The 20,871-nt window shown below is 38.9% G+C and overlaps 1 protein-coding gene across 3 annotated transcripts; it reads left to right on the top strand.

Annotated features, from left to right (window-relative positions):
- The first annotated feature begins 46 nt into the window (after positions 1-46).
- Positions 47-20,262, top strand: LOC138181581 (mucin-17). 3 transcript variants are annotated; one of them, XM_069116517.1, is made up of 20 exons: positions 47-3,255; positions 4,334-4,608; positions 5,214-5,561; positions 6,033-6,353; positions 6,738-7,085; positions 7,234-7,540; positions 7,949-8,589; positions 8,913-9,290; positions 9,438-10,274; positions 10,597-12,585; positions 12,830-13,116; positions 13,512-14,058; positions 14,637-14,912; positions 15,032-15,272; positions 15,447-15,790; positions 15,879-16,170; positions 16,527-16,841; positions 17,282-17,559; positions 18,093-18,491; positions 18,877-20,262. In XM_069116517.1, the coding sequence occupies exons 1-20, from the start codon at positions 555-557 to the stop codon at positions 18,910-18,912; spliced, it is 11,160 nt and encodes a 3,719-aa protein (XP_068972618.1). In that variant the 5' UTR covers positions 47-554; the 3' UTR covers positions 18,913-20,262. The 3 variants fall into 3 exon arrangements, with proteins under 3 accessions (XP_068972618.1, XP_068972616.1, XP_068972617.1); XM_069116515.1 differs by having other exon boundaries at positions 178-3,255; positions 14,622-14,912; XM_069116516.1 differs by having other exon boundaries at positions 180-3,255; positions 14,622-14,906.
- The last annotated feature ends 609 nt before the right edge of the window (positions 20,263-20,871 follow it).

Genomic DNA, 20,871 nt, shown 5'->3' on the forward strand with positions numbered 1-20,871 from the left:
CAACAATCACGATATAAATATGATGTACCATAGATCGAATTCTTCCGGAGGATTGTTCACGGAAGAAAGGAAGTCCTTCGTGAAAGAAGAAAAATAAAGCTCGCAGCTTCGGTTGATCAACAATGATCCATCATTCTCTTCATGCCCATCTCACACCCTGTTCGCTCTTCCCCAATCTTTCTTCTTTTTATCTTCCCTCCGATTCTATCCTTTGATATGGTCCTCCACTGGTCCAGTCTACTAATACAGCCTCGAATCCGCCGCCGCACGCGCGCCCACACGCGATAAAGTCTACACGCGACGCATGGTACTCTCTTTGTCTCTGGTATTTGTCGGATCGACGCGATTTTGCCCGTGGATCGCGTGATAGATCGATAACACCCGGCTCTACTAAGTGCACGAAAACGAACAAGGGTGGGATGTGTCTGATACACGATGATCTGTCTTGTTGTTTAACCCCACCTCGGATGACTCGCCTAACACTCGAGACGAAACCCCCGCCTGTTGCTCACGGCTGCCCTACATTTGCTGTAACTCACACACACATGCCCTGAATGTACTCCATGGCGAAGGATCACAAGTGCGTGCACGCAAGCGAGAGACACGTCGCCTTTTCAGATGACTACTACCACGACGACTTCTACCGACTAACCAGCGACTTCGCTAGCAAATCGCCCCGAGAGAACGCTAGGAATCTCGCTCCAGAGATTAACGACGATTACCTCGAGGAAACGCCCAGAAAACGCGTCAGAATTCGCGTCCCTGTGGTCAGAAAGAGTGGAAGGCAGCATAAGCTAACGGTAGTCAGAAGATTGCGTCCTATTTCGTCCAAGATTGAGAATCCTACTCAGAATCAATTGACTGTGGCGAGTCATACGCCGCGGAGGATCGTAGTGACTAGAGTGAGGTCACTGGGATTAGCTAATACCATTCACAATGATTTGGAATCTGATAGTGTCAAACCAGAGATTGGAAGACATAAAGTGACTATTACTAGACGTAGAAAGATTGCGTCGACTACCGTTTCGCCTGCGAGCAGCGAGAGAAGAGTAAGAATCACTAGAAAAAAATTGGTCGCTGTTAGACCGCTGCAACCTACGCCTAGTTTCGCTATTATCACGACTGGATTCTTCACTGCCCCATCTTCTGAATACGATGAAGAGTTCTCCGAGGAGGATGAAGGTGAAGAAGAGGTGAACGAAGAAGGTGTTAGTTCGACTGCCACGCCTGAGTTAAAGGAACCGCCCGATGTTATCGATAGCAAACCGGATGAGGTTGAGATTGAAAGTAAGGAGGATGTTAGTTCGACAGATATCCCTGAGTTAAAGGAACCTCCTAATATAATCGATAAGAAACCAGATGAGGTTGAGATCGAAAGTAAGGAGGATGTTAGTTCGACAGACACGCCTGAGCTAAAGGAACCTCCTAATATAATTAATAAGAAGCCAGATGAGATTGGAACTATGACCGAGGAAACTGAACCGAAGGTTATAGAAGAGAGTAGTGTGAGTTCACCTGTTATTATCACTGATAATTTCTTCCTCCCTGCGTCTGACGATGAGTATGAAGAATACGAAGATGAATATACCGATACCACGACTGAAAGTGGGAAGAATGATTCTGAGAATGAAGATATTCTAACGACGACTAAATCTACGAAAATTGAGGATGGTTTGAATAAAGAGGATACTTCAAGCATGTCTGCAGCTGCTGATTTGTCAGAAAAAGAGGAACCAACGTTAGAAAAACCCGAAGAAGTTTCACATAGTGTCGCTGATCACGAGAGTACAGAGTCAACTAATTTGAAAGAAGAAGAGAAATCTGAGTCTTTGACAACTGAAAAGTCAATAGAAGAGGGAGAAGAAGTTACTACGACGCAGTTGAGTTTGGAAGAAAAATCAGAAGAAGTTGGAACGACTGTTTATCCTGAGATTAACGAAGATGAGAAAGAGGATGGGGAAGAAGACCGTACAACGACAGAAATGATAGAGACTACGACATTTATGGAAGAAACGACAGTGATTAGTGTTCCTGAAGAAGTACAGACAACTACAGTTTCTGATAAAGAGATTACAATAATTAATAAGGAAGAAGAACATAATAAGGAAGATGAACACCCTTCGCTGCCTACTGAATTTAAATCGGAATCTGAAAATTCTTCAAACGAAGAATCACTCGAAAAAGATATTGAAGCTCACGTTGCAACTATTTCACCTGAACCTGAAGACATTTCACTGAAAGACAGTGAAGATTCCCTCGAGAAAGATACAAAATCAAATACCACCATAATCGAAATTGATCCCAAGGAATCTATATCAAAAGACTCTGAGGATCCTGTCAAAAAAGAGATCGAACCCCAAGTCACGGTGATTCAAACCAAATACGAAGACTCTCCCAAAGTCGAAGACGTTCCCAAAACTGAAGACGTTCCCAAAATTGAAGATGTTCCCAAGAAAGACACACAAATTCCCGATAGCCACCCTAGTATAACACTCGATCCAAGTTCAAGGCCAGAAACTGAAAGATCCTTCCCAGACATGATAGATATCACTACCCTGAAACAGGTTCCAGAAACCACACCAAAACTCGAGGAAAATGAAGAGTACCTGACAGTGCAGCCCATACCATCGATTACCGAAATCATCTCGTCTGCTACGACAATTTTCTTCGACGAGTACCCCGATTTCGCCAGCGTCCTGCCTTTAGAAACGTCCCAATCGACGTCGTACGACTCCAGTACCCTTAGCTACTTGGACAACTCCGAGATCCCAAGCGTGATTCCCCTAGGAGTCGAATATACTCCGTTGTCAGACTCGAAGAGGACCTCGATGGTTCTCGAGACGACGTCCAGCATTGATTCGGTAACGACGTCGATCTCGTCACCGACCCCCGAGGAAATCGAGGCAGGATTAGCCGACGATCTTTATTTGTCCCTGTCGAGGCCAGATTTCCCTGAGATACTGCCATCGAAACCGGTTCACGTGGAGCACGAGACCAGGTCCGAAACACCAGATTTAGAACCGAGCACGAGCATTTATTATACAGAGACAGTGGTGACATCGACGAGACTGAGAACGTATACGTACGTAGTGACGCAACTGAATGGACTGGAGACGAAAGTGACGTCCTCGACGACGGTCCGACCGAGAGTGACGACGCTTACATTGACGGTGCCCGTCACGGTGACTGTCACTCCTACCGTGGAGTCGTCAGCGCACGCCGTTTCGTCTGTGTATAGCCCGGTGCCCGCTGCTGGTGAGTAGCTACAACTAGCTCTGCGATAAGCCTTCTCTATCCACGATCTTCCAGTGTCCTGAACTGATTCATAGTACTTTTAGAACTTTTTTTGCGATCTTTCAAAGATTTCTTTTCTATCTTTTCCTATTTTCTCTTCCCACTTTTTTTGGAATTGTTACCGATGTAATGAAGAATAGTGGTGCGTAGAAATCGAAAATGAAGATCATGAATATGATTTTTCTAAAATCTGTATTTAACGCATTGCCAATTAATGAGAATTGAAAGATTTTTGAATGTATGTAAAAATTTGAAGTGAAAATCGTCACTGTGATTTTTCGAAAGTCACTATAAATCATTGATTTTTGAAATTATATAGAAGTAGAAAAAGTTATTTTATAATATAATGTAAATGAAAGGTATTTTGTAAAATATTGGCAATGTGTCAATTACAAAAAATGTATATGTACAGAAATAACAAAGGTATACGATGTAACAACGAGATAATCGAGTTAAGTAAATTCTGAAATCATAGAACTGATAATATTTGAAGAACAATTTGTTCAGGACACTGGCCGATCGATGTAAAAAGTAATATTCTTCTTTAGACTAATATGATATCTTTTCTCGCGCGCCTAGCACGTTCGAGACTGTACAGACGCTCTTCCGAGTCTCACTTGGATTGGCTTATGGCAATCTAAATTGTTTTCTGTACAATAGAACTCTTGAGTGAACTGTACATATTTGTAAATGAAGTCTGATCTTGTACATACTACAATTCCTTATCGTTTGTTTTATTCCTGTAGTCTATTCTGTATATTTTTTGTTTCTTCTAAAACAAGTTTTAATCGTGTACAGTGACCGTCTATGTTCTAACGCCTGAATAACCGTTGCCAGTCAACAGATCTGCCGTGAAGAGCATAATTATTCAGGCGTACATATACTCTCTTGTAAATCTTCTAAGTTATTTCACGTTTATTTCAGATGTATTTATTTCTATTGTATAAGTAGCTAAATAATAATTTTACATTGCCAAAGTGGAAGTTTTGATATTCATTTATCACATCGTAATCTTTTGATCGTGGAATTGTAACGACAGGAGAGCACGAAGGAAAAGATGAAGAAGGTCGAAGGTTAAACCTAGCCACGCGTGTCATGTCAAACGGAGTCGAAGTGATCGTTGCTGGACCAACGCCAGCGTTACGATGGGAGAACTCGGTGCCACAGCCTACGTTGACATTGTCCGATGCTGTCGTCATGATGCTTCCACAAGATAAACCGAATGAATTTGTCACTAAGACATGTACCACCACCTTCACGTACCTTACTACCATTACGAAAGACGGGACAACTATCGTTTCAACGGAGCAGCAGGTAGAAATATTGTTGGACATTCTTCACTTTTTTATTTCATTACATTCCCGCGCCTTTTTTGGCTTTGAATCCTGGTTACTTATTCTTCGAATATGAGACGTTTTTTAATTTTAATTCTTTTTATCTGTGTATCTTTCTTGTCTTCAGACGTTGATCTTTCTTAAATGAATGAATTTTTTCAATTTCTTTTTAATTCTATTCGTCTTTTTTATTCTTCTCTAGCGCACAGTTTACAGCTAACCTTCCTTGATTCTTTTCAATGTCAGGAGTAACTTTACCACTGCTACAAAAAATATTCCAGTCGTCAAATACTCTGATTATATACGAATCAAGGAATACCATACTTGACATCATATATTAATATTTTAACTAACGTTTGGAAATGACAGGAAAATTTCTGAAACATCTAATAAATTTCATGTAACTTCGATATTTTTTTAAAAACTTTAATAACGTAATGTTATGTTAATACAAATCTATCCTTTCAATACCAAAATCAGCTACAAATTCTTCTACATTTACATTTCATTTCCATGCCAGCTTATACACATTGAAACAATCGATAAAACAGAATAATCACTCGTATCACTAATAAATTCCTGCAGGTGATAGCGAACACAGCGACCGAAGAACGTCACAGGAAGCCGGGATCTGAAACTGCCGCGGTAACATTAGAAGCATCCCCAACATTACGCACAGAAGTCTTCAAAACCACCTATACCTACTTAACATTAAACACCGATCATTCTAATATAAATGACGCGTTGGAAAGCAGCACGAAAGTAATCACAAACACGGTCACTGCGCCGCAACATTATTTAGACATGATCCTTGAACCATCAGAAGCTCCTCGACCGGAAACGAACACGTATCTCAGCACCAGGATGCTGGAAAAGACTTTCATGGAGGATGGACGTACCAGAATAGAAACCACCAGCGATACAATTACTCAGGTTCGTGGAAAATGATAGATGGCTTTACAAAGATTTTACAAAGAACTCGTTCGACGAGTATGTAGGATTTTTAATATATTTAATACTACTGACACATATGGCTCGTCCATTTAACGATCTACTTGTAATTGCCACGTTTTAATTTTTGTGTATTTCAATAAGAATGCTTTGAAATGCGAATGAAATATCGAGCAATTAGAACAGATGGAAATATAATTTATTTAACAGATTAGTGATCACTGTAGCATTAGGTTCTTTTGATGAGTAAGATATTCTTACGTAGGTATTATTAATGATTGTAGGGGAAGGGGAAATTTTTGTATTCATTTGAATTAATAATAAATAATATGACATTTTGTCTTTTCCTTAATAAAAATCCTTATGACGTTTCGTTTTATGATTTTCGTAAGGTAATTGCGGAATAACTGTATTTTAGCAACAGTGAATAATGAATGTTAATATTCCTTTCAGCTCATAGTAACAGAGTCTGCACCGCCTCCTCGTCCAACCAGCGTCACGACCACGTTAACGGCGCTAGACAGTACAGAGGAAAACATGACAGACCTCATGAAAACATACTACATTACCTACACTTATTATAATACCTTCCTGGAGAAAGGTAGCACCGTGGTCCGTACGAACGTAGCGACATCAACTGACGTTGTGTTGGAGAAAGCACCTGCCAAGAAGACCACGAAGACAGCCACGGTGAATCCTACTCCAGAACCTATTCAAATTTTTGCGACAAAGACGTATCTGACCACGTTTACGTACTTCACAACTTTGCTTCAGGTAAATTCATTAGTGAATCTATTAGGAAAAATCGTAAATTCCTGATAGAATTAGTTAAATTATAGAAGATAATAATTTTTGTTTCAACGACTGAGATATAATTTATGAATTTTTATATCTATATAGAATACACATACGGTATGCTTGATATTTATTCGGTTTTCAATCCTTAAAACCTACTTATTTATGGATCAGATGAAATGATAGAAAATATTAGAAATATGAATATAGAAAATTATTGAGTTAAAGGATTTTTAATTCGCCATCGTATTGGTAATGTTAATAAACGTTAATTGATGTTTAGATGCGAAACGATTAATGCAAATAGTCATATGTACTATTGTGGTCTAGGAATTGACTTTGAAAATCTTTGTTCAATTTCAGGCTGGACCAGATGGAGAAACTTCAACAACAGTGTCTTCGAGATCGCACATCGTGGAGAACGTAGTGACAGAATCGATAGCACCAAGTTTGCTAGACGCTGGCTATATGAACGCTTTGTTAACAACTGCTCATCATTCAGATCCGGTGAAAAACGTGGTCACTGGATCAACGATCATATTCTTCGACGAAGAGGACCAGATCGATCCTACTTCGAGCACTGGCTTCCAGGAAGCGACCTCCTCGGTGGAGATCCAGAACAATGAATCGATTTCCGCCAGCTTCGTATCTACTGAATCTTCTCCAGCTGCTAATGAGCCAAGTTTGAAGCCAGTTGAACAGATTAATCAAGTAATTAATAGATGAATAATTTGTGATGAATATTTGAAATACGAATTTTCGAAATTAAAAAAGTTTTTTAAATTTTATATTATTTTTACATTATTAAATTTATTATGTTATCAGAGATAATAAAATAACTCTATTGTTCTATTTATAGGAGAACAACGTAACAGTTTCTGCAGAGTCTGGACAGAACAAAAAGCCTGCGAGTCAGAACACGAGCGATCTTCAAATGAGCAATCTTCTAAGCCTAGGGTCTTTGGGAATCAATAGTTTGTCGGCTCTAGGGCCAGTGATTACGGCGATGGCTGGTTTACTACAAGGAAAGACGACAGCTACGCGAAGAAATGATTCGATGCCACAGGCGGAAACACAGGAAGTGACCACGCAAAGATCGCCCATTTATATACCAGTCGCTGAGTTCGCTGATGGAGACATCGAAGCAGCTGAGAGTCAAAATATAGGTAATTACTTTTGTAAAAATTTTTACTATGGTTAGACTTTGTTAATAATGTGAAATTTGCAAACAAGTGTGAGTCTATTAAAATTCTTACAATTTTTATAGCACAAAACTTCTGCTTTCATAACAGTTCAGATTATTCAAAGAAAACGTGTATGGTAATATTTCTAAGGATAGATATTAAATAGAGCATGCGGTAAAATGGTAGTAGTTCAATAAAAATGATGTTAGTTTTCACAAAAAAATATTTTCCGATTGTTTAATAATATAAAAATGTTTAGTAATAAAAAGAATGAATTAACAACTTTCTTATCTAATTTTTTTTAAAATATCAACCACTTGATTATACAATTATCAGATAATGGGCTAATAGGTTAATAAACACATTAATGATCACAACATCCTCTTCAAGGTACACATCTAGCGAACCTTAACCACAATTACATCGCTGAAATCCGTCACAAAGTTGCATCCAGCCTGGCAGATGGAATTCCAATTTCCCCGGGCGAAGTAATCACTGCGAACAGCGACGTAATCATAGGAAAACCAGGGAAAATGGCACCCAGACCACCTCAAACGTTCTTAGAGGACGAAGAACACATTGGAATGAAACCGCCGCCGCTACCAGTCCCCAACATTCCAGTTCATCCTGTTCTCGAAGTCGTGGAGAACGATCGAGACGATGCTCAGTCTCAGCAGATTCTTCAAGCCCACAAAGGTCCACAAATACAGATATATCCTGCGCATCAGATTTATGAAGAACATTTGAAAATTCCGGTTTCCATGCCTGTCGATGCGAATCCTACATTGATATCGAAACAACCTCAGAAGCTACTTCCAGTTCAAGCGTCTCCGCCAAAGAGAATAGTTTCGAAGCAAGATGTACTGGAGAATGATCCTTTGTTAAAGCCACCTGATAGACCTAACGTGGAACAGTATGCAAATCCAAATTCAAATCCTAAGGAGCCGGAGTGGAGTCCTGAGAAATCTAGGCGACCGTGGAGTGCTAAGGATCCTTTAAAGCTCCCTCCACTACATCCACAATTTGATCAGGTACATATGGATCTCTCAGTCCCTCGATTTTGGAATTTTTAGTGTGATACGTGAGCCATTTTATAAGGTTTCTCTTTTCAGAATAATAAAAGAATTATTTTAGATCAAATATGGTTTTGATAATATAAAATGTTAGAGAAGTTCGAAGTTTCAGGTAAATAAATATTGGAGCTTTGTGAATATTGATATAAAGGAAGTTTAAAAAATATTCTTCGATACTTAACTTTTCAGTTAACTTCCATGATATAATTATAAATTGTGCTTTAATATAGCTATGAACGATATCAGTGCTTTAAAATTTTGCATTATTACAAACATTCCAGAAAATCGACTCAGGAATATCTCCAATAGAGAAACCTTGGCCCACCGTTCCATCTGAAGATCAGAAACGATTACCGTGGGCTCAGAAAGATCCTTTGCTCCCTGATGCTCCTGTTGTCATTCAATCTTCGGAATCCAAACCGACACCAGCGGAACCTATAGTTCATCAAGTACCACACGTCATCGACAGATCAACGGGACAACCTTTATTAGTAAATATTCAACCCAGTCAGGTGGCTAACGTGGTGATTCCTCAAGGTGGTACTCAAGCACTGATATTCGGTGACACCAGCGAGCCACACATCAGTGGACAATACTTCGACGATCCATCACCATATCCTGAATCAGAAGTTGGTTTGGGATTTGTTGGAATCCAAAGAGTAAGCCACTTACAACATAGTGTTTACTTTTTCTGCTCTTCCGCTTTAAAATTCATATTGAAGTGCTTAATTGAACAATTCTTTAACAAAATACAAATTTTATTCAATTAGTTCGAAATTTAATTCAGACGTATTAATTGTATTCAGGTAGAGGACCTGCCTCAATATTCCAACGGAAAGGACCCAGCAGATTATATGGTTCCACCATCGCCACCTCACAGTTTCAAGGGGTTACCAGAAAAACACCCTTCTAATCGTCCAGCAACCATCCCCTTATCGCCAGGTCGTTTCGATTATGAAAGACCGCAAGACAAACTAGAAGCTCCTTTAAACAGACCAGAAAAGATGCCATCAGACGTACATTTGATTAAACATCCTGACCATTCTGGTGTCCTCGGCGGCCAAGGTCACGTACACACTGAGATCCTGGTCCATCACAGACCAGAAACTATAAACGTTCGCCCACAAAGCGTTCCTTATCCTCCTATTCATCCTCACGTGCATTCCAACAATCATATACCGTCACGCGGACAATTTCCAAAAATTCCAAAACCTGTAGAATCCGGAACTCCACCTAGAAGAACAGAAATGTCGAGTTCATCTGACAATTCCCATCGATATATCTTATTGCCTAAGCCAGACTCGGGGAACGAGATCGTCTTGAATTCCAATTGGAAGGCGGACAAGAAACCACCGCGAATTCTGATGAATAACAGGTTGAGACCACGTCCACCGTTGAGATCGACGACTAGTCGTCCTTTGGATAGGCCGATTTACCCGGAAAGGCCGGGTATTAGGAAACCAGTTTACAGCGGACCTCAGAGGCCTCCGACGAAGACACAGAATACATTTGTGCTTCCTCACCGGCCAGTCAGTAATCCTCAAATTCACCATGAACCACCGAGGATGACCACTCCGACGCCTGGAGATGCGATGAAGGACGTGGCAACTGAGAGACAGCCTTCGTTCGGATCTCGTCCTCACGTAAATGAATTTTATGTGATTTTTACTTAGATATTTAGACATTTGGGTATTTGGATATGAGAATATTTCTTCATTTGGATATCTAATATTTGGATATTGAGATATTTGAAGAGAACAATATTTTAATATTTCGAAATTTCAGTGTCTTGATCATTTCAATATTTTGATACTTCCATACATAGCTATTTCGATATTTTGGCATTTTTTAATTTTATTTCTCTTATTTTTAAATATGTTATTTGTATTAACATCGATCTTGGGTAAACATTAAACTGGTTGTACAGAGACACTCAATTTTACAATTCTTCCATTCTTCCAACAGATTGATCTTCAAGATAGACCGCCTCACTTCTACCCTGAGAAGAGACCACCAAACATAGAACAACTGAGACCTCAAACTGAAAGGACAGAAGAACACGTGCCCACTGGAGCAGTAGAATATCACAATCCTTCGAATCCTAAAATAAAGCAAGATAACAGACCAGTTACAACAAATACGCAAGTTCAAAACTTCGATCAGGCTCCACCTAATCAAGATAATAAAGCAGCAGAAATCTGGCATAGCGGTACGCAAACAGAGAAAACGTTAGATTCAGAAATTGGTGCCTCAGAACCCATAAATTATCACAATCGAGTCAAGGAGGTGCAAAAATACAATGAAACCGAAAAAAGCACGTCTTTCGTTAATCAAAATAACAATGTAACATCCAATATAAAAAATCCCTACGGAAATGTAGCCTCTGGTAATACAGTGATTGGAAAACCAACTGGAGAAATTGATTCCCAACAAGATCAGAAAGAAAAACCATATTGGATAAGTCCAGGTTCTCCATTTTCTCATAAAAATGAAATGAACACACAATCTCAAGTACCATACGGCCCTAATTATTACAATACTAAGCTTCATGAAACACCAGTAGTTCAAGGAAAACCGTTTGGCGTGTACACTGGCCACGAAGAATCGAATTATGGTTACAAATGGAAAGAGAACAAGCCTGAATACGACATAGTACAAGGTGTACCATCGACATATTATGGAAGCAAAATATCTCCAATTAGCCACAAGAATCAAAATCAAAACGAACAGACATCGACTCTACCAAGTCGTGAACACGACGATACCATAGATTTAAAACCACCAGCGATCATTCCTCAATTTGTCCCTGAATCAAATAAACCTAAGAGACCATATCCTCGACCACCTATAATGAACAAAGTGGAAACCAGGCCTGTACTATATCCTGGACCAGAAATTGTAAGTCAAACTTCAGAAGCTAGACCGGATCAAGTGAAACAGTCCAACGAAGGCAAGCCAGGAAGCCTGGAACCATTTGTAAATAACAGTTTGAGTTATGCAGGTAAATTGAATCAGAGTCACTTCCAGTTAGGAGGTTTCATGGATCTTAATTGGGACGGGGGAATGAAGATTAGAGACCAACGACCTGATAGACAAGAGATTCTAATTAACAAGGGTGAAATTATGAAGAATCATTTTAGAAACAGTTCTATTTCTCAGAAAATGGAAGATCAGTATCCTCAGACGAGCACTGAGAGCGTTAAAGTAAGTTTGGAGAAGAATCGTCCTGTGGTGAATCAACAGGAGTATTCAGGAACCAGAATTCATCCAGAATATCCTCATATTATCACCAAGCCTAAGCCTCAAGTACCTGGACCAATTACTATCTCAACAGCTAACAAAGGTGAAACTAGGCCCAATATTAGGTTCTCCATGCCTGTAGAGGCTATAGGCGAAGAAGTTGATAGCAAAACGCAAACTGAGCGACCACCAAGTATGTTAATCACGAGCAGTTCTAACGATAAGAAGAAGAACGTGGAAAAGGTAGATAGTTCTTATCAGACGAATTTCGCGGCTTCAGACGCGAATGAGGATGATTCTATGAATCATGAGAGCAAAATTAGAGTTAGACCTATTGAGACGTCTACTGGCGATATGTTGAGTAGTATGGAAGGAATGAGCGTGCCTTCTAGGGACATGATGCCTCCCCCATTGAGACCTGTTATTGGGTTGAATCAATCGAATAAGAATGAAGAAGAGGATTTGAAACCACCACCTATAACTTCGAGGGATGTAGTTGGATTATCACCTCCACCAGTTGATATTACGACGACCAGTGGTCCTACGGAAGATAGATTCCCGTTTGCAAATGTCAACGAATCTGGGTTGAAACCTCCGCCTAAATATATTCCACTGAAGGAGTCTTCTGTTGCACCTTTACCTAGCGTTAGCATGGTGCCTCCTAGTCCAAGACCTTCTCTTGCTAGGCCTTTCATAGTGGAATTGCTGTCTCAGGTAAAGTTTAAACAGTTCATTGTTGGGTTTTTGAAATTTTTTAAGTCTTTCTAACTCGGTTCTTTTCGACTGGGAATTGCAGATCAAAAATCGTCCAAATCTCAAGGCTATGGTGACGATTAGAGTTATGAATAAATGATCCGAAAAACAATATTTTGAATTTGATAGCTTTTTCTCTTCTTATTTTTCTTTTTTTTCTTTTTTGTTATTTCTGAGAATTTGTTGTAAATTTTATACTTTGTAGGATATGGTACCTCCACCACCAGTAACTCAAACTACCAAACCACTTGAAATTGCCACGGTGAGGCCGGCGGTGGCGGTGTCTGGATCGATTCAAATCGCGACAGCCGTCGCAACATCCCACATACCAGTGGTTCAGGATATCGAATCGAAGATACCGATCATACACGGCACTGTCGATCTTCCAGTGGTGGTAGACGTGCCTGAGATTCTTAGGCCAGTGGAAACCAGGATGACGGAGCACGTTAGCATTTACACCGTGCGACCATTTGACACGAAACCTGTATCTAGGTATTTTTGCATTTTATTGTTAATTTCCATTGAAAATTTATATGTGTACAGTTTATCTAACAAAAGTATGTACGCTACTATTTTCAAATCTAATTATTGATCAAATTTAACATAGTTAAGTTTTCTACGTGTTTTCGGCTCAAATATTGCCACATTATTCAAAATCGGATTTATTATTCTAAATTCGTTCATAAACATTTTAATTTTCTTTGTTTTAATAAGTTTTCTACGATGGCAAAATTTTAAGACAACCTTCTTTCAAACTTTTGGGTCCCATGAGGTTTTGGATAGTCGATATTGAGTTCTGTTAAGTTCTATAGGATACTTACTAGTTCTAAGCTTTTGAACGTTTGTGCATCCTCCAATTTACCACTGATTACGATGAAATCTCGTAGAATATCGGTACAACCAACACCAATGCTAACGACGAACCTGGTAATCCCAACGAAGCTAAGACCATTGCAAGTAGATCATATTCAACCAAGCAGATCCTCGACAACCAGAGACGTGGAACCAACTCGATCTCATAATTTCGATATTCCTCGAAACCCTGTAAAACGTCCGGAGCATCCAGTATTTTTGGAATCCAGTCACGATAACGTTCTACCATCGACAAAGGTGGAAGCTACGGAAAGTTTGACTCACCACGTGGTCAGCACGAGTCAGAAGAAAGAGTCACGACCTACAATGACGAAAAACGAAGCTTCAAAGGTGGTCGTTTCGTCGGCGACAGAACGCAAACGAAAGAACGAAACCACATCGAAGGAATTGCCTAGCGTGGTGACCAGGGTCGACAGTTCGATAACGAAGGTAACGAGTACGTTGTCCGGAAATATTGACAGGAGAAACGAGTCGGTGATCAAGATGACGAAGGATGTTAGCAACGTGACACGCGAGGCTGCTAATAGGACAACGACGACCACGCGTATGAAGCCTAAAGAGGTGAGTTGGATCAAATTTTGATACCTTGAACTGTGATAGAGGGTAATTTACATTTATTTTGTATGTTTGTTAAAGAACACGAGTCGTTATAGATACTCAGGGAAAATGATCGTTCATGGTTGTTTTCAGTTTACTGTTTAATTTATTTATTATATCTATATAGCGCACTTCAGTAATACTATAGTAATTTAATTTTGGAGATACGTGTCGTATCTGTGTTGAAATATTAGAAACAGGAAAAGAGGTAGGAAGTTTTAGAGAAAGACAAACGTTATACTACAAATTTTTTCTCGATTTATAAATATATGAATTTCTAGAAAAAGTTTTAAAAGGTAGATAGACAGCTATTAATAGTTACAGTATCAATTTTGAATTAATAAAAATCAATATCACACGAGAGATCAGTGGATTTCTCAAAAATTAGTCTTGTCTATTTCATCTGTCTATATCTTTTGTCTCATTGATAATATTTAAAAAGTAAATCTGTCTACAATAAAAACAGAAGAAAAATTATAAGAGAAGTTACTGTGCTTCAGTTAGCGTTACAGTCGTTTATCACACAGGTGACACGATTCCAGACGTCAACAGTAACGAGGACGGAAACATCTGTATTGGGTTCACCGCCTACAACTCGAACATTACTGCTCACCCACACATTGACATCGACCACTGTGGAAACAGTAACGGAAACATTATTGCGTCCAACCAGTGTAATATCCACGGTCACATCAACGATCTTGCAATCGGTGGTGACTAGAATACCATCATCCTACGAAAACGTGGTCGACAATGATTCCATCTTTGTAGTGATGAGCGATCAGAAGCCACCGGCACCTGGTGCTGAAGAGGTAAATGTAAGAAATACATTTTAATTATTTCGTAATGTAATTATGTAATCCATTTAATTTGTATTTAATGATTACATTAGAAAAATGATATAAAGTCATATTACAAAAGTATTAATTTTTCTCAGGTTGAGGCTGAATACGGCGATATTTCGAGAGACGAACAAGATCCAACTGGAAACGAAGTTCATAGAGTACTGGCTGGTGGAGTTCTTGGAGCACCCGTGGTATCGCTTCAACCTATTGTCAATCAGTGTACACCAGAATGCAGAGCGTCTAGGTCTGAAATATGCGCGGAAGTTGGAGGTGAAATGCGATGCGTTTGCCGTCCGGGCTTCGCTAGAATGTTCCCTGATCGACCTTGCAAGCGTGAGTTATTATATTTGAATTCATTACGTTAAATTAATTAAATTAAGTCGTATAGCTGATATTGGAGAATTTGAAAAATGTATTGATAAAATCACTGGTAAAGGATTTGAAAATATTACTAGCATTTCTAGAAAATATTTGGCAATTGTTTCTTTATTTTTATGCTCTCTCTAGCCACTTACACTTACACGTTACGAGTTGGCTTGGACCGTATTGGACACGAACCAGTAATATACGAAGCCAGCATGAACGATTCGACGTCGACAGCTTTCAGAAAACTGTTAGGTCCTACTAAAGACGCCCTAGATAGAACTCTGATGCAGAGTGATCTCAGAGATGTCTACAGAGGATTGAAGATAGCTGGTTTCTCACCTGACCCAACGAAAGTGGAGTTCCACGTTCAACTCAGCGACAACGCTAATGAAACGAGACTAAAAGAAGTTCTTCGAAAGTATCTTATTGGAAGCAATTATAGCTTAGGAGGTACTGAGGTTTATGCCTTGAAAAATCTTGACGTCGTAAGTTTCGTTTTTCTAAGCAAAAAAATTATCAATCGAGGAGGAGACCTGAATTTTTCGTAAATAAAGAAAACACATTTTATTTCAGATTGAGGCAATTGATTTCGACGAATGTGCGACAGAAGAAGGAGGACCACATCACGATTGCTCGCCAAACGCAGCCTGTTTCAATCTGCGAGGTTCTTATCAGTGTTCTTGTAAAGAGGGTTGGGCAGATTTGTCTGAAAACCCCGCGTATCCTGGAAGATTCTGCTCTCAAGCGCCGTTAGGTTGCCCTAGTTGTAACAACAAAGGACACTGCGTTACGAACACCAATGGTCAAGAGGTTTGCGAGTGCTTCCCCTGGCACAGTGGTCAGCGGTGTCAAGTTAATCTGAAAGGTAAATTTGCTTACACAAATCTAAAATATAGAAAAACTAGAAAAAGTGTTCATACATTAAACCATAAGATTTTTCGTAGCACAATTAATAATAAAATGCAGATTAAAAACGATCTTCACAAATAAAAATTATTTTAAAGAAATAATAAAACAGTTAACATCGATAGTAAAATATCGAATTGACATAAGGAAGAGATGAATGTTAATATGATAATGAAATAGTAATCTATATCTTATCTTTACATTATGAAATTATACGTTATCTAATTGGAATTATTTCTCGACTTAAAAGGTAGCGTGGAAATTATTTGTATATATTTCACGAAGTTTCCCACTTAATCGTAAATCTGGTTGCAGTGCTCCTGATAGCTCTTGTTACAACGGGTGCAATATTACTGGGCCTTCTGGCGGTTTGTGTCGGTATGGCATGTTTCCGTCAGCCGAGTCGGAAACGGAGAACTGGCGACAGAAGGGCTATGATTCCTGGAACGGGCGGGGACACCAGTAGCGAGGGTAGTGTGACAGACTTGGCTATTCCACACCACGTGCCGCACGTTCTCCCACCACCCCCACAGATGATCGCACCCTTGCCACCGACAAAGAGGCCTGCTCGAAAGATCAGTGCCAAACCCAGGCATCCACCAAGAAAAGCTACCATGGTACCTGCATCAGGTAGGCTTTTTGTTTTAAAGATTATGTTGAGTTCATGAAAAATTGGTCGCCAATTAATCGAAGATTCGGAATATTCTTTTTCGGAATATTATATTCGGAATTTATTTATTCCAAGGAACACAAGAATTTTTAACGGAGAGGAAATTTAGAGTTGTCGGAGAACTTATTTAGAAATTATTTGAGACGTTTCAAGAAAAAAGAAATTGTGAGTTATGATATCTAAGAATTAGAGAAAAAGAAAAAATTTTGAATTATTTAAGAATATTCAAAGAGAAAGAAGTAGAGTATTATGTTAAAAAATCGTTGGGTAAAGACACATTAAAACAGTGGAAACTTTTGTTGTTATATTACAGTACATTTTGTCAATGATAATAAATGAACGAAGACCATCTTTATATAATATTAAGGCATTTTAATTTTGTATTATCGAATTGCTACAGTGGCAATGAACGACGAACAACGAGATCGTTCGTTGACAGTGATGATCCCGCGCGCCAAATATCGATCCGCGCCCCAGTCTCCGCAGAATTACAAATCCGGTATGAGCACGTTCTCGACAGAAGAGCACAAGCTGCTCAATTACCTCGAAAGCGGCACGCACAACACCGGAAACAGGAAACAGAGCGTATCCAGCGCGAAAGATTGCAAGGATTCTGATGTGCAGATCGTCAGAACGCCGGCTGCACCGAGTGGCGCTCTTGTTAGCGCTGGTTTTCAGGTGTGTTCTGTTATTAATTATTGTTTAACTGTGAATCTTTCTTCAGGAAGTTAACATCAAGTAATATCTGAAAAAAATGATTCATCTCTTTCCTTCAACAAATGTTTTTTATTTTATATGTTACATATTTCATTTTATATATGGTTTTGTAATGAATAATTTTTTTTTCATATACAATTTTCATTTTTTAACGTATATAAACGTATTTTTCTCGGAATGCAATGACTCGTTGAAAATTTCATACTTTACAACTTACGATCTTGAAGCTGATATTGAGAAATAAAAAACAGTACAATATAACGGGGGGGGGGGAGCGCTATAAATATAAAGTAACTGTAATTTAGAAAGTGTGAAAGCTTACTTACGATATAATCAATTCCGAAACTACTTATAAAATTGTCAATCAGACAAAGTTTCAAAATCTACTAATTACAACATGGCACCGTAAAGTACTGCCAAGCGTTCATAGTTATTCCTGAAATGTATATATTAGTATAATTCTTATATAAAAATCTGATTATTTTGTACGTTAGGTGTCCGCAACGGTAACTCGACAAATGGACGCCGACTCGACGTTAGCTCGCTCCTGTGGCGAGACCACGGTTGAAACAGCGACGAAAGTGCTGCGAACCGGAGATCTCCAGGGCGATCTGTGCTCGACGTTGGCGCGTTCCTGTGGCGAGACGACCATCCAAGCACCGACGAAGCTGTTGAGGCTTGATTTAGGCGAGGCTGGCTCGACTCTCGCCAGATCTTGCGGTGAAACGACGATCCAGCCGCCTACGAAAGTCGCCGATGCCAGAAGAAACAGCGTTAAGGACGCCAGAGACACTAGAGACAGTGCCAGCGAGGGGCACACAATGGCCGAGAGGGATCTGGGAAGCACGCTGAGACTTCCGGCGCAGCATCCGCCTCTTTATAGCCCGGACAAGGTGAGTTACGAGTGAAATTCGAGTTCCACTTAGAATTTCTACGTTGCCTTTGTTAACTGTTTCCTATGTTCAATGTTTGTGTAGTTATCATATCTACCAGCATAAAAAAAATATCTGCTAAATAGTAATTAATTTGCGGCCAATTGATATAGATTTTTACAGATAAGTTTTGTTCAGAGACAACAATTTTATTTTGATTAGAAATGTTTTATTTCATTTTTGTATTGATTGAAAGACGTAAAGATATTCGTTTTAAACTTTCTGCAGTTTCTGCTATAGTTGTTGCAGTATAATGCAATTAGTCAAAAAGTAATCGTATAAACGTACCATCTTTGCTATATTTAATTTAGGAAATGGTCCTAATCATAAAGAACGATTCTTTCAGACCAGCGATCGAGAATCGAACTTCGACTCTCTCTAGACACCGAAGATCGTACAAGTAATAAAGGAAATCCGGTCGACGGGAGGTTGTGGATGTGACCGCTGGACGGTAGCCTCCACAAGTTCGCGACTCGAACAGATAAAACGTGAAACAAATTTCTTCAACGTCGCAACTATGTCGAAAAACGTCGAAGCTTAAGTACGTTAAAACAAAGGTCAAAATCGAACAAGTTATTTTAGTTTAATCGATGCAAACAAATTAGAAACATATCTTTAATCCTATCGTTCGGAAGCTTTAATCATCTATTTTATTAAATTAATACGATATTTATTGAAGGGGAAGCGTCTCAAAAAAGCACATATAAATATATTTATATTGTTAACAATAAAATAACGATCTTGGTGATAAACCAAAGTGATTAAAAAGAAACTTGACCAAGAAGAAGGTAAATTTATAAGCAACGCTTTCCGCTATTTATTTATGTATTCGTTCAAAGATTTTAGATACGTAGAAACGTTTCAGAAGGCGCTCTCTTTGCCGTCGGCGGGATTTGAGAAAAAGATATCAAGTTCGATCAAACGCGAATGTCAGATTCAAAGAGACGCGCTGGTTACTCATTCCCGTGCCAAAATACAACCAATGAATGGGAAGGGTCGCGAGGGAAATTATCCCTCGCCTTTCCCACTGTCGTTTTCATTTTTTTTATCCTCGTTTCTTATACTTTTTCTTTTTTTAACTGGTCGCCGAGTACTCGATCATGTCGTTTCGGATATTTGATTATCTTCGAGAGATATCTTCGATAATGCTATTTATTTACTATCGGTAGTTCGCTGATTTTTATACAATCTATCGTTATTTTACCTTGGATATTTTAAATTTCCCATAACTGCATAAACATCTGCAGTCTAATTGACGGTATATTCATATATATTTTTTTACATGTACTTATTTGTATGAATAATATATGTAATCTCGTTCATAAGTCACTGGACATTTGCAAACTTTTGAATATGATGCTCTTTAAAATAGATTTATAGCAAGATTTTTAAAAATATAATATAATTTTATTTTTTCTTACGACGAGTAACGAGATTATTTGAATTGTGAATACGAATAAAAACGATACTTCTCGATGTCATAATCGAATTTTCCATAAGCGTTTTACGGTCCTCGGTAAACGCTGCACGCGAATCGACGCGTGACTCAATACAGTGTCATAAGTCGTGCGAACGGCGCCGATCGCCGCGGAGGCGGACATTATTATTAATTGTTGTTATTGTTTGTTTGTTTAGTCTATTTTCTGGCGGGTCCTGTCATGTTGCCCGGCTTCGTCAGTTTACAAATTCGTACGTCGGGGCGTGGCAAATTCATTGTGATTCATACTTTTCCAATATCCTCGAAAATTTTATCATTTAGAAGCCTCACTGACTATGAGTACAAACTGTATTTTAAAAAAAAAATTCTATAGAACGTAGCTTGTACGCAGGAACTTGTGACGATAACAATCGCAATTTTACCAATGAACATTTCAGCAATTTAATTAATCCTTTAAATGAAAAAGGAAAATTTTAATTGTAAATTCAGCCAATCTGCAATCTCCTTGATTGTACTACCTGTTAATGTCAATCATTCCTTACCAAATGTGCTCGAGATGTATCGGACGAATCAAAATGGAATAAAAAAGAATCAATGGAATTTTGAACGCGTGAAATGCGAATGAAATGTTCGTTAATTATGTGTTGATTGTGACGAAGCCGCGGCAACGTCGCTAAACCAGACTCGAGGAAGAGCGAGCAGAACGTGTTGCATAACGCAGCCGCACGTGCATTTAACTTGATTTTTACTTTCTTTAGCTCAATAGATAGCGTAAGCGGATGTATTAAGCGGAGGACAGGTGTATCATTAACGATAATACTTTCTATGTGTCTGACTCCTTCTTTTTTTTATTTCCTTTCAGTGTCGTAAAACTGCGCGTGTTAACCAAATGAAATAAAATAT

This window comes from Bombus flavifrons, chromosome 7, assembly GCF_040668555.2.
Source record: "Bombus flavifrons isolate JBK064 chromosome 7, iyBomFlav1_principal, whole genome shotgun sequence".
In the NCBI taxonomy this organism is placed as follows: Eukaryota; Metazoa; Arthropoda; class Insecta; order Hymenoptera; family Apidae; genus Bombus; species Bombus flavifrons.

Coding starts and splice junctions, on each gene's coding strand:
- LOC138181581 (XM_069116515.1), top strand. CDS start 555: ATGTACTCCATGGCGAAGGATCACAAGTGCGTGCACGCAAGCGAGAGA. Junction 4,609..5,213: donor TCGTTTCAACGGAGCAGCAG/GTAGAAATATTG, acceptor AAATTCCTGCAG/GTGATAGCGAACACAGCGAC. Junction 15,791..15,878: donor CCTTGAAAAATCTTGACGTC/GTAAGTTTCGTT, acceptor ATTTTATTTCAG/ATTGAGGCAATTGATTTCGA.